Source organism: Drosophila simulans, chromosome 2L (assembly GCF_016746395.2).
Source record: "Drosophila simulans strain w501 chromosome 2L, Prin_Dsim_3.1, whole genome shotgun sequence".
Classification (NCBI taxonomy): Eukaryota; Metazoa; Arthropoda; class Insecta; order Diptera; family Drosophilidae; genus Drosophila; species Drosophila simulans.
Genome location: NC_052520.2, coordinates 3,123,485 through 3,137,108, shown reverse-complemented (window position 1 = coordinate 3,137,108; position 13,624 = coordinate 3,123,485). Strand labels below are relative to the sequence as shown.

The window sequence follows — 13,624 nt, the reverse complement described above, 5'->3', positions numbered from 1 at the left end:
GCGGCAGCTGCCCCTGACAAATTTTCATTCAATCATTCAGCGCGGGGTTTCTAGGTGACTTGATTGCAATTTGATAGATCGATGTTTGTATAAATACAGAAAAAAATGTACAGACATGTGATAAATGTTGTAGCCTCTGCTAGGATGCCAGCCAATTGTCTAATGCGGCATTTTGCACCCTGAGCTTTTTGCCCCTACACCACTAATTTAATTAAGTGCCACAAAAAACAGGACTTGGTGCGGTTGAAGTGGCTGAATTGCAACCGGGTGCATAAATAAAGGGTGGCGCAGATAAAAACCCTTGGAACAACATTGGGGCTGACCCCAGACAGCAAGTCGTGTCCTTCCGACCCGGAGACCATTAAATGGCCTGACAAATGGTATATTAGCATTGGGCAAATTTAGCCAGAGTGAATAGGTTCACTGAGCTGAATGGATACTCCAGCTAAGTGGACAAGACCTGCAGGGATTTGGGATGAAGCTTGATGTCCTGTGGTAATTTGATTCCACTGGGAAATCAAATCCATTTATTGATTAGGTAATAAACAATTACTTTTCAAAATATTACTAATATTGCATAATAAAAAAATATATTAGACTATTTTACAATAAAGTACATTAGTTTCTGATATCAGTTATCAGTTTCAGTTTACTTTATTGTTTTATTTAGAGCATTTTATAGGGCAACTTATGGTCATTCAGAGTGCTTAGATGTTTTCCACTTTCGCAGCACTGTGAGCTCCACAAATTTATGGAGTTTTTGTCTCCCCATTTAGAATTTTACAATTTCTTGCCTTGTTTGTTTTTTGTGCAGAGTGGCGGGGATTTGCTGCCAACTTCTGTGTTTTGTTTGCTTGACTTGGGTCTTGGCAAATTTCTTTGGACAGCTTGAGAAATGGCAAATGGATAAAAGTAGATTGAAGATACTCATGTCCACAATAAATTTGTGTGCCATGCAAATTTATTCGACGATTTAATTACATAAATATGGCGCTGAAATCGTTTTAAATGGGCAAATAAGTTTGGCCCTAATTAAATATTAACACGCACACACATTTTATGGCAGCAATTTGAATTAATTGTAGTTCCAGGTTTACTAAAAGCGCAATCAGCATAAACCGTGTGAAATCCAATCAAAAAATATTCAATAAAGTGAAATGAAAACAGACGGCAAGGTAAACCGTAGCATGTGGATAGAGAACCGTCTTTGTGGACTCGCATGTGTGCGGAATGATAAAAAAGTTGTCATTTCAGTGCTTTTTGGTTGTATTTTTTTTAACTGTGCCCGCTGAACACGGCACGGCGAAAGGTGCGGGTGAAACCGGGTTAGAGAGAAGTGGGTTCATAAACGAATCAGGTTGTCTTTAAAGACTGAGTAAAGTGCATTAAATGTGTATTTTAATGGGAATTTTAAGAGCTAACCTAATCCGTTCACTACCGTTTTTAATATTAGTCTTGCCAAATCAAATTACCATCATTTTTTGCAGCACAGAAATCGCCGTGAGCCAAATTAAATAAAAACGAATGTGCTGAAAGGTGTAAAAACCGTGTAACTATCCGCATTTGTGTGTGTGTGGATATGGGCGGATATATGTGGTTGGTGCACCTGACCACATGATGGCATTATAGCCGGGTGGTGCGGTGGCTCCGGATTGGGTGGTTGTGCGATTTAGTCCGCTTCTCGCACTTTATGTGTCTGTAATTGAAAATTAAGCGCCTGTCATCGGGCCAAGGCAGTAAGTGTTCAGAGCCCGAATGCACTGAGAGAAATTTTAGCTTGTAAATAAAGTATTTCCTTTTTGAGAGCTTGCTAGGATATACTATGATAATCAAATAAGTGATAGTATTTAAATGAGTTTTTTCGCTGTGTACTTGTGCTGCATCGGGCTACTAAGCTGCCAGATATGGGGCGTGTCTTTGGGTCACACATTTCCAGATACGGATATACACGGATAGGTGAATCGCATTTCGATTTGCTGCCTGCACTGGGAAATTGCCAACTAACCATGCCGTGCACCCAAATCCCCCGGGTGCCTGTAGCTCTCCATTCCTGCGGTTCCTGCCATGTGCGGTTAATTTGTTTCAAATCAGCTTGGCGAAGAAGGATGACGTGGAACCCGGGTCCTGGCCGTGTGGGTAAATAATTTCACCACTTGCCGTGGAATTGGGAGCGCGGACTACGGGGATATAAACCAATTAACTTGTGGCATGATCTGACAACTCGATTGAATAACCGGGTGTGCAATGAGGAGTATTTGAAATTAAGTCAGTAATGACGTACTGATGACCATTAAGCATATAATCATAAAAAATCGTTTTTATTCGCTGGTTATTAAAAGCATGTTTTTAATTTTCCTGAGCATCCTCTCAAATCCTTTCCCTCTTGCCAATTCATGCAAATTGAAAGCTTCCGCTAGGAAAACATCCATAAATCATAATGCTCAGAATGGAAATCCCTAGCTGAAATTTGCACTTGCTGAAAGGCAATTGTTTTCCTATTTTTTTGGTTTCCTCGCAAGTGGAAAGACCGAGAAATGGGGAAAAACAACGGAGCACCGAAGGGAAAACAATGGAAACAGAACTTACTAACCCAATTTAACTCCCATGTATATAACTACAATAATAGCAACAAGCGTTGAAAGCGGAGAGTGGGGGCGAAACCACAATAGTAACAACAGCACTACTAGAAGCCACTGCGAGAACCAAACACGCGATGCCAGCATAAAATATGAACGAGCAAAAGGCGCAAATAAAAGACGAAAGCGTCTAAAATTACGGAAATACCCGGCCGGGAAAAGTCGGGCGGGGAAAAATGGTGGAAAAGCGCCTCCAAGTCACCGCAGTCGCTAACAAAATACAAGCACATAAATGCGGTCGCTGTGCGGCGTTCATTTTCCTTTGCCGAGGTTACGAACAGCGTTTTCCCTCAAATAAACGAAAACTCTACGTCCGGCTTAAATGTACGGAAAGTTTGGGGCCTTTCGTCCTGAATGAAAGGATTATTTTCATGTCCGTACTTAGTCTTAATTATATCAGATTTTGTATACAATTTGAAAATAAGGAGCTTAAAATCGAAAATATTTACCCTTTACCTTGACATTAAGTCATAGAATTCAATCTCAGTGAATAATAATAATAATACAATAAATAACATTAAAACCAAAATCAGTGGGTAATTCATATTTTTACCTCTTTCTTAACTTTCATTCAGGGTATCACATAACTTCATTGCTTTAAATACCTTGTAAGCGACAAGAAAATGAATTTCGCCGTTGGGAACCGGGATTGTCTTGGGCAGACATTTTGTGCGTTTAGCAGGGAATTCCGAGTTAAATATTATGCTCGGTGAATAATTCTACCAGTTGCGCCATAAAGCACTCAGAGGTAGCCAAGTTGGGCAGTGTGAGGGTTAAGGGGCCTGCTGGGGCCCAAGACAAACTAAGGGTTAGGCCACAGGCGTCCGTTTTAATGCCCATTATAATTATGTGTGCATGTGTGCGTGGCGCACGAAGCTTTTATGGCCTCTTCCCTGAAAACAACGAGAAAAATCAGAACAAAAACAAGCTTACTTAATGACTTGCACCTTCTTCTTCCCACTTGTGTAACACGTCGCATTTCATGCCCCACGTTGGGCGCCACAACAAATGTTTATGAATCGTATACGAGTGTGAGTGAAAGCTCTGTACACCTGAGGTGCTGACACAACTCGGTTGCAGTGCATTTAATAGACTCAGCGTGCAAATTACACGACAAAATGTGTGTATGATGGAGGTGCAAAAAAAATGTAGCACAGTTCGAGGTTAGTCAACTCTGCGCGGAGTTCAGAGCGTTAAAGCCGGTGATATCACCGCAAATGAATGCTTAATTTGAATGTCCTTGGAACAGTAATAGAAGGGGAAGTACTTCATAGAATTCATATTTTATTTAAATTTTAATTTCATTTAATACATTTTCCCTTGCATTCTAAACTGACTAAATCGTATTATTTTGTTACGTTCTGCATTTCGTTTTTATGATTACGACTTGTTTGCCTTGCGTAGAAAGCTGATATCTAATGTATCCAGACGTTCTCAAAGACTTTAAGCCAGTCATTAAATATGTAGCATACTTTTGTGAACGTCGCACGACCTTCGTCCTTGTGTCCCCTTTCTTCTGCTGTCCCTCCGCTTCATTCGAGCATAATTGAAAAGGATCGGTGAAGGGTGTGGGGAAAGGAAGGATAATGGGGGAAGGACAAAATGCAAACCAAAGCTAGGTAGAAAGATGAAAGGTTTACAAAGCGTTTGACTGCTGGCCTGAGTCTAAAATGTGTGTGCACCAAGACCAGCGAACATCCTGCATCCTGCAAATAGACACAGACAGATATCCTGGCGACCTTCATAGAACTATGCAAAGCAGCTGCCAAGGGCTACATAAAATGCTCGGAAAAACTATATAAAATTGAGGGAAAACGTATGCTATCTTTTGTGCATGAAAATCTTATTTATGCGCTCTGGCATATGTAAGATCACTGGAATGGTTTATTAACTAGATTAGTTTATAGTCCGAACTTTCAGAATTTTAATGCAATTATTTCTGTCCAGAAACCCGGGCATTATCTTAAGCCACAAACTTGAGGGGTTGATCTGCGGACTACAGCATAGGTCAAAAGTCGAGCTGCATATTTATTTTCCCCCATCGCCAGATGCAATTGCATTGCCGGGAAAGTTTTCTCAACCAAAAGTTCAAAGTGAAAACTATGTGAGCTGAATTTGCAATGCGGCAAACTGAGAGAGCAAAGAGAAAAAAGCATCAATATTTTTTGTTTAGTAGAATTTACCATTTTCACTGCAGTCAAGTGCAAATTACAAAGTTACTAAAACAACGCAAAAACATCGATGAAGCAGCAAAAAATTAAAAACTATTTTTGCAATTTCTCCAGCTTTCTAGTGAGATACTTGTTGTTCGAAATGATGCAAAAAGTTTTTGGTAGTTAATTTTTGGCAAACAATTTAAGGCATTATCACAGACTTTAGTAAAGTTAAAGCAAGCTCAGTTTAAAAATTGCGAATTCCGTTTGATTCATGTCTTGTACGATAAGATGGTTTTCAAATGATTTAACTCGCAATCACAGGGAAATAATTCATAAAATATCAAGAAGCCAAGGAGAAGCCTTTTTCGTTTGCGAGAGAAAAACTATTTCTCATTTGCATAAATTTCAGCCAGCTTGCCCCGTTCGCTGGCCAAATCAAAATCATATGGAAATTGAAATCAAATTTCCAGAGCACTTGAGGGGATTCCCAGCTGACTCGGCAAATGTCCATCTGCAATGAGTTGCTGTCACACTTTCCACAACTTTTACTCTGCCTGACTGGGTGTTTTTTTTCCAGCTGAGCCCCCTTCGTTTTGTGTCGGCGACAGTTTGAAAGGCTCAAATTGCAGTCGATAGTTGACCCAAATGCCCAACCCATTCCGCCCCTCGCCACGCCCCCGAAAAAACAAGCTGTCACGAACGGAGACGAAAAAGAAAAACCAGACTGACACACACACAAAGGCCGAAAGTTTGGGGAAAAGTGCGAAATTCAGAGGCGAAACGAAGTGGAAAAGATAAATTCTAGCATTTTCCGTTTTCCGATTGAACTACCTAAAAGATATTCTATTAAACTTGAGTATATAAATATTTGTATTTAAGTCATATTATAGTTCCCCAATAGCTATATAGCTAGATATAATTCCACACAATAACCGAAATCTGCCACTTTCTGCGAAAGTGAAAACTGGAATGACAGATATATACGTTTTGTGCAACTCATGGCTTTTTTCGCCTTCGTTTGTCATTCTGCAATGGTGCAGCGCATGTAACTGTCAAAGTTCGGGGCAACACAAACTTGAGTTGCTATATATCTCGCACTCTGCCCCGCTCTCCGCAGTCCATATATCTCTAATCTTTTTGCCTTTTTCTCTACTGACAGACAACTGCGGGCTTCTATGTGACATTGTTTACCTTTGCCAACACCCCAAAAAAAGAAAATGATTTACGATTTGAGTTCTGTGCGCTGGGAAAACATTGTCATTTCATTTTGGCACTAGACAAGGCTAACGAGTACTGGGGAAAATAATAACAAAACGTAAGCGGAAAGTGCAGCGAGTGCAGCTACGTAGAGCTTAGGCGAAAACGTGACCACGTGGCGTATGAGTAACGAGATATGAAAGGGCTAATATTGTCATAACGGGCTAATTTATAGGAATGCAACCAAAAGGGAAACAAATATGAATATTTAATAGGGTTGGAAGATCTCTTGCCATGATACAAAATATACATACAAAAGTATCAATATGAGTTTAGAAAACTGAACGTTACTGATATAAAATGGGTTTTGTGTTAGTAATGATTTTCCAGGACTTTTTCTCTAAGTCCTTTAAACAAAATTATGAGTGCTGACACATGTTCGACCCACAGGAGAAAACCAAGTGGGTTGCTAAAATCTTGTTTACAGTACACAGCCAACATTTCCAGCTACAAAACCGCACTTGGGCCACATGTGTGTGCGATGTCCGTAAATGCATTACGACAATTTCAGGCAACCGCAGAGAACTAAAACTGAACAATGACGCAAACAGTTCCAGACTGGCCCAAATGCACCCCAACCGATGGTAGAATAACTAACGCAGCAACAATGACAATGAACACAACCGCAAATGTTCATCAGCTTCATTATTGTCAACAATTTTCTCTCGCAAAATGCCATTAGCAATTGCACGGAAAATTTCACATTTTTTGCTGCATTCTATGTTTAATTATGTGAAATGGGAGATTCCAATACCATAAATGAGATTAAGTAATATTGACAGTTTAATGGGTATTGGTATAATGGAAAATATAATTAAAGTACAAAGGGAATATTTCTAAAACTTATTAGAAGAATGTTATTAATTTACAAAATTTTCGTAAAATAAAATGGGGGTAACAATTATAAAAACCCATTGCTTTCACATTCACACTTCAATTATAGAAACCATTAAATATATTGACCGGTAATCAAGGACGTGTGTTTACACCTAATAACGAAAGATTGCCACCAAGTGCAATTTCTATTACACGGAGTTCCGACCTTGATTGATGTGTTGCTGGCTTGGTTTCCATCTCACACGGTTGCAATTCCATTAACCGGAGCGGTTTTCCTTGGCTTTTCCCAGCCCCCTCATCCATTGACCACAACAAATTGCGCATACGCCGTGTTGCACTTGTCCGAATGGCGGCAGAGGCAACAGTGCGATAATATTTCTCATCTTATTCAGAATGCATAGAGTTGGCAGAAGGTGGGCGAGGGAAACAACATGCTTTGGAATCAATCGCAAATGCAATTTACAAAATTGATTGGGGACGAAAATGAAGACACGAATGCAGCAAGAAATGCTGATGAAGATGAGAAGGGGGGCAGCCTTTCAGAAAATGGATGCCCCATAGAAAGGCCGTGGGGCATAACAACTCGTGTTGCAGCAAGCGATTTACATTTTAAATTCGCGTTGCTCCAAAAAATTTGCAATGTCAAGGAGAGCGGAGAAATATATAGTATGTACGCAGATCCTTGCTCGAGTTGCACACTTGATAAATGTCGTCGTCTTCGGATTGTCCTTCCCCTCGGTCTGGTCCTGTTCTGTTCTGTTCTGTGCTGTTCCCTGGAGAATAATAAATTATGCCCAAATGCTTCTTACATACCAAATGGAAGCATATTCTAGACGATTTCTATTGGTTCCTTTGGGTTAAAAATGTCGTAACGAAACGTATTCGAATTGTGTGTGCTTAGGCTAAGTTAACTTGTCTATTTTGGAGAATAGCAGGGAAATGAATATAAATTCAAGTTACTTTTCAGTTCAGTGAATGGACAATTTATAAATCGACTCATGACATATGTTCAATTTTAATAAGTACTAAAAGTGAATTTCTTGCAATAAATAGCAATGAATGCAATAACCTTTAAAATGGCTGCCTGAATGAATCCAATTCCCTTATAATCCAGCTTTAATCCTCTTACTATATTTCTCTATAATCTTAAGCAGCTTAGCCACATGCGATTCTCCTTGGAGGCGCATTAATTAGAGCTTTATGTCGTCAAAACTTAATTACAACATTAAATAAATCGTAAACTCTTGGGCGAGCACACAATGAAAATTCCTTTACAGCAATCGTGAAGAACACGTTTACACAACACTTGAGCAGTTTTCCCTCTCTTCGCCAGTGTTTACACAAAACGAATTAAAATGGAAAACTGGGGGCTTTTCTTGCTACCTACTGCTTTGTTCCGACCTTTGAGTTCTTCTCCCCGGGGCCTCTTTAATCAAAGCCTGGCAGTATACTATATGTTCTTCGTTCAGCTCGGCCGATTTGAAACTTTAAACCAGGGTAATTTCTTTACTCGTTGAGCTCAGCCTTAACGGCTGCCACTTGAAACTAGTCAAGATGCACATAAATCTGATCCAGCCAACGGATACAGAAGGACAGTGTCTAGTGCGAAATATATATGGCTGGACGGGAAGGAACATTAATTGTCAGCTTGACAGCGGAAGAACGAGAATAGGTCTATAAAAGTGATTTAATTTTTACGCACGCCGGCAGCTGGCGCGTCTGGAAAAACTCGGCAAAAATCATAAACAACAAATGATGGTCTACGAGAAGTCGCAGCTTGTGGCACACATCTCGCAGAGATATTAAAAAGGTTATGCCGCAGACATTTCGGCGATTTATCGAGGCGCCAACTGGCGCAGCGCATTAAAGTATGCTACAAAAATGGCCTGCAGCTGCGCAATGTTTCTTTTCGGTCGGATTGGCTCTTTTTTATTGCTCGGCAAAGTATGCAAAGTATATTGGACGGCTGCTCCCATCTAATTGCAAATGCTTGCCACTCTGCTCGCCGGTGTCCTTGTTGTTGCATCCTTGTAGCTTCTCGTTGTCCTGCACGAGATAAACCGCTTAGTGCCTCTGATGATGGATACGAGCTAATGGCTTGTGAAAATGTTTTCTTTTTTGTAGCTCCCCGAGTGAAATAAACAGGGAGCCGGCAACTTTAGTTTCCATAAGTTGATTGAGCTCGATTCTGGATGAACGTAGGTGGCTGGGTGGCGAAAAGTCATTAGGGTAGTTTACCGAGTATGTGCTCCTAAAGCCATACAAGTGGCCTGGAGTTCTTCTACATGCGAAATATGAAGCACGAAAATGCATTTACTACGAAAATGTTTACATTCGTAGAGTGACTGTATAGAATGTATGCTTGAAAAGCTAGGATAACAGCATTGGAAAGTAAATATTTGTATATAACTTAAGTTTTGTTTGCCGAGAGCCCGAACCTTTCAATGATTTTGCTATTGTTATACAAAAAAAACAACTTGTTACTTACTTACTCCCCTTGTGTAGTATTTACTTTATTTATGGTCCGTGTATAATAGGGTATCTAGATTTCTAATATGCATATCAAATGAAATCACAGCCAAGGCTATTCAGATAAAGTACTTTCCTTCCAATCGATTGAGAGCGGGGGGAAATCATTCAATAAATGTTAAACCAGTTCAGCATTATTTCCCCCCTTTGCCTTTTCATAACCTCGACAATCGCTATTGATTGAAGGGTGGGGCTGGATTTGGCGAAAGGGGGCCCCAAGTTGGCAATGCAAATTATTCATGCATAAGCTCTGAACACAAACACAAGCAGCCGTTCTTGGGTATTTCATGCCAGAGAACTGCAGCCCGCCACTGGCACTCTACGTCCACCCGATAAACACTCGGTCTCTAGGCACCCCGTCTTTTTTGACACCCTACTTGCGGCAACAGAAAATATTCGGGTGTTTTACCAACGTTGTGTTTTTGTTACGAGTAAAAAAACCACCCGAGGCCTGCTGCGCAAGAGCCGTATGGGTGAGTGGACGCACAGTCAACGTTCGGCCGCAGGTCATTTTTTGTACGCCTAAAATTTGTATGGGTGGAAGCGCGACGGGTATAAGAAATGAAGGGTAAAAGGGAATACCCAAGAAAAATTTCGTGCTCATGTCGGGTGCCACCCGTTTCGAATCATTGCCTTACTAATTTTTCACAAGTCGCTAGCTGAATACTCTAATGACAAATATTCGTACATAAATTCATTTTTGAAATGAATTTTGTGACATTATGTACATAGATTCGGCTATTAGCATTATTACTATTACTATTATTTTTACTATAATTTACATTTAAATAATAAAAACGTTAATAATATATATATTATATAATAATATATAATATAATATATATATATATATATATATAATAATTAAATTACATATATATATATATTTATAATATAATAAAATATAATATAATATATATAATTATAATAAAATATAATAATAAGATGAAGGGCATATTTTACAAAGTATTCGACAAAGTCTAGAGCCACGCCGAAAGAATAGTGTATAAACGTATGGAGTGTAAAACGTATGGAGTTACGCATCTTGTCTGTGACTCGACTATCTACAAGAGTAGATAGACTGATAGAGACTATCACCCGAATATTTTTAGAAACACCCGAGTATTTTTGGAAACACCCATGTGTTTAACGGTAAACCCACAAGTGTTTTTGTTACTCATCCCTTTTTAGGCATTTGTCTTTTTCTGACTGTTTGTCTTCTCTACCCTCCGTTATGGGTGCCGAGTATGATCGGCACCCGCGACGCAGGTCACCGTATTGATTCGGGTGCGGGCACAACGGGGTGTCTTGTCTACATGTGCAGATGTATACTGTGTGTTTGTAAGTACCCGCGATGTGCGTGGCGGGTAGCACCCGCACACAAAATTGTTGGGTGTGAGTCGAGTGGTAAAAAATGCCACCCTTGCAGTTCTCTGTTTCATGCACTACTAGGAGTAGAAAATCGGCTCCCTTCGCCAGACGCTATTAATATCGTTGGAAAAATGAAGTTTTATGGTGGACAAGGGGCGGTTCGCTGGGCCATCTATTATAATTCTCCCATAGAAATCGATAAATTTTTATTCGGTTCCGCTCAGCTCTCCCACTTCCACATCCACTTCCGCTGCCTTGTCATGACTACAGGACATGCGTTTGCGCTTAACCCACATGCAACTGCTGGTTGCTCGGTGGTGCGGTGGTTGTGGCGGTGCCACTCCATGGTGGTGGCAGGTTCACTCTGTATTCCACCCCCGATTTCCCGGATTCCATGGGTTGCACCACCGGCACTCAGTCGCCTTCTGTCGCTTTGCTGTGTCAGTATTTATTTGTGTTTCAACCGATGCGTGTCCTCATTGTGTCGTATCCTTTTTGTCCTCGCTAGTAAACACACACGTTGTTGTTGTGACAAATATTTGGTGCATCGAGTCGATTGCTACTCAATTTTTTCTTGTCCAGAAGGTATAGCAATATAGTTTATTAAGATATATTTAGAGAAAAAGTAGATTTATAACTGCAATATAAAGTTAATTACGAAGCATACCGGAATTGGTATTCCAACCTACTGGTCCGAAATTTCCGGGCAATTCGTTTAATTAATTGTTTTCGCTTGAATTGGCGGTTCAGTAAGCCCCCCATAATTTACCGCTTAATCGGAATGTTTGCTTCATTATCCTGCGCACGAATGCCCCAAGGACTCGACTCATATTGCACTGCCAAAAGGTCATTATGCAAATTCCCCAGCGTGCTTATCGATAACATTTCATATCCCAGAAGCAGCTGCTCCAGCTCCTCGGTAATCGTGCCACATTCGAATAATTATGGCCACATATGGTGGCGTTGGCTGCGAAAGGAGCAGTTCCTTGTGTGCCCTCGTCCTTTTGGCGGAAACTTTTGTGCAGTTTGCACTTGATAACAATCGGCACTCGGTTGGGGCACAGGATGGCGCAAAGTTTCACGCGAAAAGTTCAAGGACACAGAATGGGCCGGAATGGGTGTGGCAGCCACATTGTAGATTTTATTTCCACATCCCTGTCCACCAAATCAGAAAAGTTCGGGACGCAGGCGGCGCTTGTTTAACTTGTCTGTTGAAATTGCATTTTCGATTAAGTCGGCCTGTGTAAACTGCCATCGAGTGCATTTCATATTGTATGGCATGCAGCAAATTTCAGCGCCTCAGTAGCCCCAAAAAATAGAACCCCGGATGAAGATGAAGAAACTTTTCCTTGTCAGTCTAAACGTTGGCAAAGTTTGCGGTCGGATATTGTTTGGCAAGCATTTAGCACATTAAACTAACTTTTCAGGCCGATGGTGTCGATGTAATGGAGCGGATATAAATTGGTTTTCCAAAAAGTTCTTTCTATTCGCCATTTGCATAATGGAATACAAGATGGAATTAGCCCTAGTCCTGCGGATCTACGCTTTCAATTTGTAATTTTCTATTAAAACTTGAAATAAGGTATTGTAACAGGTAGCAAGGAAATACACTATGTGCTTTTTGGCTTCAGAAGTCCCTTGGATCGCAAATACCTCACGATGAACGGTGTGGTGCCCAATGTGATGCTGATTCTGGCTGGCGCAAAGATTTTGTGAACGGCAAAGGCCACAACAAAGGTGCTTCCTGCGGCAACTTTCTCCGCAACTGCCGATGAACCCATTCCGAGGTATTCCAGTACGGGCACCAGGTTTATTCCACTGGAAACAAGTGCATAAAAGCCTCCAAGAGAAATGACGGAAATGACCACATGAAAGACCACAATGGTTGCTCCATACTCCTTGAATGCCCGCTTCAGTTGTTCCCTTTTGGTCAACTTTAAGGTCGTTGCGGTGCCCGTGGAGGCGGATTCGGTACTATAGTTTTGCTTAAAGCATCCATGTTTCGTCCAGTTCATGTCTTGATATGAACATTTGTATTCTTGTCTTCTCTTGATTGAAATAGGTTTTTTTGTTCCACTTATGTAGTTTTGCATTAAGGCCGCCGAGTGAAAGAGATGAACAGGTGACATCGTCTTGAGTTGATTAAACGCAAACCCATAAGGCAAACGGGCTGCAAGAAGCACACATGTCTTTCCCGACTTTGGGAACATTTTTTCGTAGTTTGTAGAAAATTTTTTATCTGTGAACTAAAAAACTAAGAAGCCCTGAATGATGACGATAGATTTTAGGATTAATTGTAATCGAAATGTAATGACATTTCTTCAGAGTCCCTCCCTTAAAATGCAATTAGCTGTGAGGGGTTGAAAGGGATATATGTACTCCACACAAAAAAGAGAGCTGTAAAGTTTCGGTGACATCAGCAAAAGGATTTTGGCTTTTTGGGAGAGAAACCACCCCGTTTCTGGATACTGCTTTAAAGTGCGTTGAACTGGTGCCAAGTGGAAACGCCCCACTGAACTACTTTGCACCATATTGGCCACTGCCAAAAAGTCTGAGCACGTGCTGAATGCGGATAGCTGAACAGATCTATGCGGCGCCAACGCGACAGGCTAATACACAAGAAAAAAAATTAAAGTATGCGCCAATAATTCGTAGTACTAAAGAAAATACAATAGGTTTTCCTAAAATCGCCCTGAAATCGTAAATTATTAAAAAATGGTCTGAGAAACTTTTATATTTATATATTTTTTCAAAGTGTACTTATTCGAGGTCATGGAAAATCCTAGTGAAGGGAAATCAAGCGGATAGGGCGCACACCATCTGGAGTAATTTGTGTGC

General features: G+C 40.6%; 2 protein-coding genes across 3 annotated transcripts in view; one reads left to right on the top strand and one right to left on the bottom strand.

Annotated features, from left to right (window-relative positions):
• LOC6730818 (protein MLP1) overlaps positions 1–13,624 on the top strand; it is a 72,260-nt gene that overhangs the window by 4,031 nt on the left and 54,605 nt on the right. Inside the window, exon 1 of one of the 2 annotated variants that reach the window (XM_039294962.2) lies at positions 11,045–11,371. The exons of the other annotated variant lie outside the window; for it this stretch is intronic. Coding sequence (XP_039150896.1) covers positions 11,060–11,371 — 312 coding nt within the window. The 5' untranslated portion in view covers positions 11,045–11,059. Of the gene's footprint in view, positions 1–11,044; positions 11,372–13,624 lie in introns of those variants that run through there. 2 annotated transcript variants of the gene reach the window in all.
• On the bottom strand, positions 12,327–13,064 carry LOC6730824 (protein FAM210B, mitochondrial). The gene has a single exon (XM_002077955.4). The coding sequence runs from the start codon at positions 12,994–12,996 to the stop codon at positions 12,397–12,399; it is 600 nt and encodes a 199-aa protein (XP_002077991.2). The 5' UTR covers positions 12,997–13,064; the 3' UTR covers positions 12,327–12,396.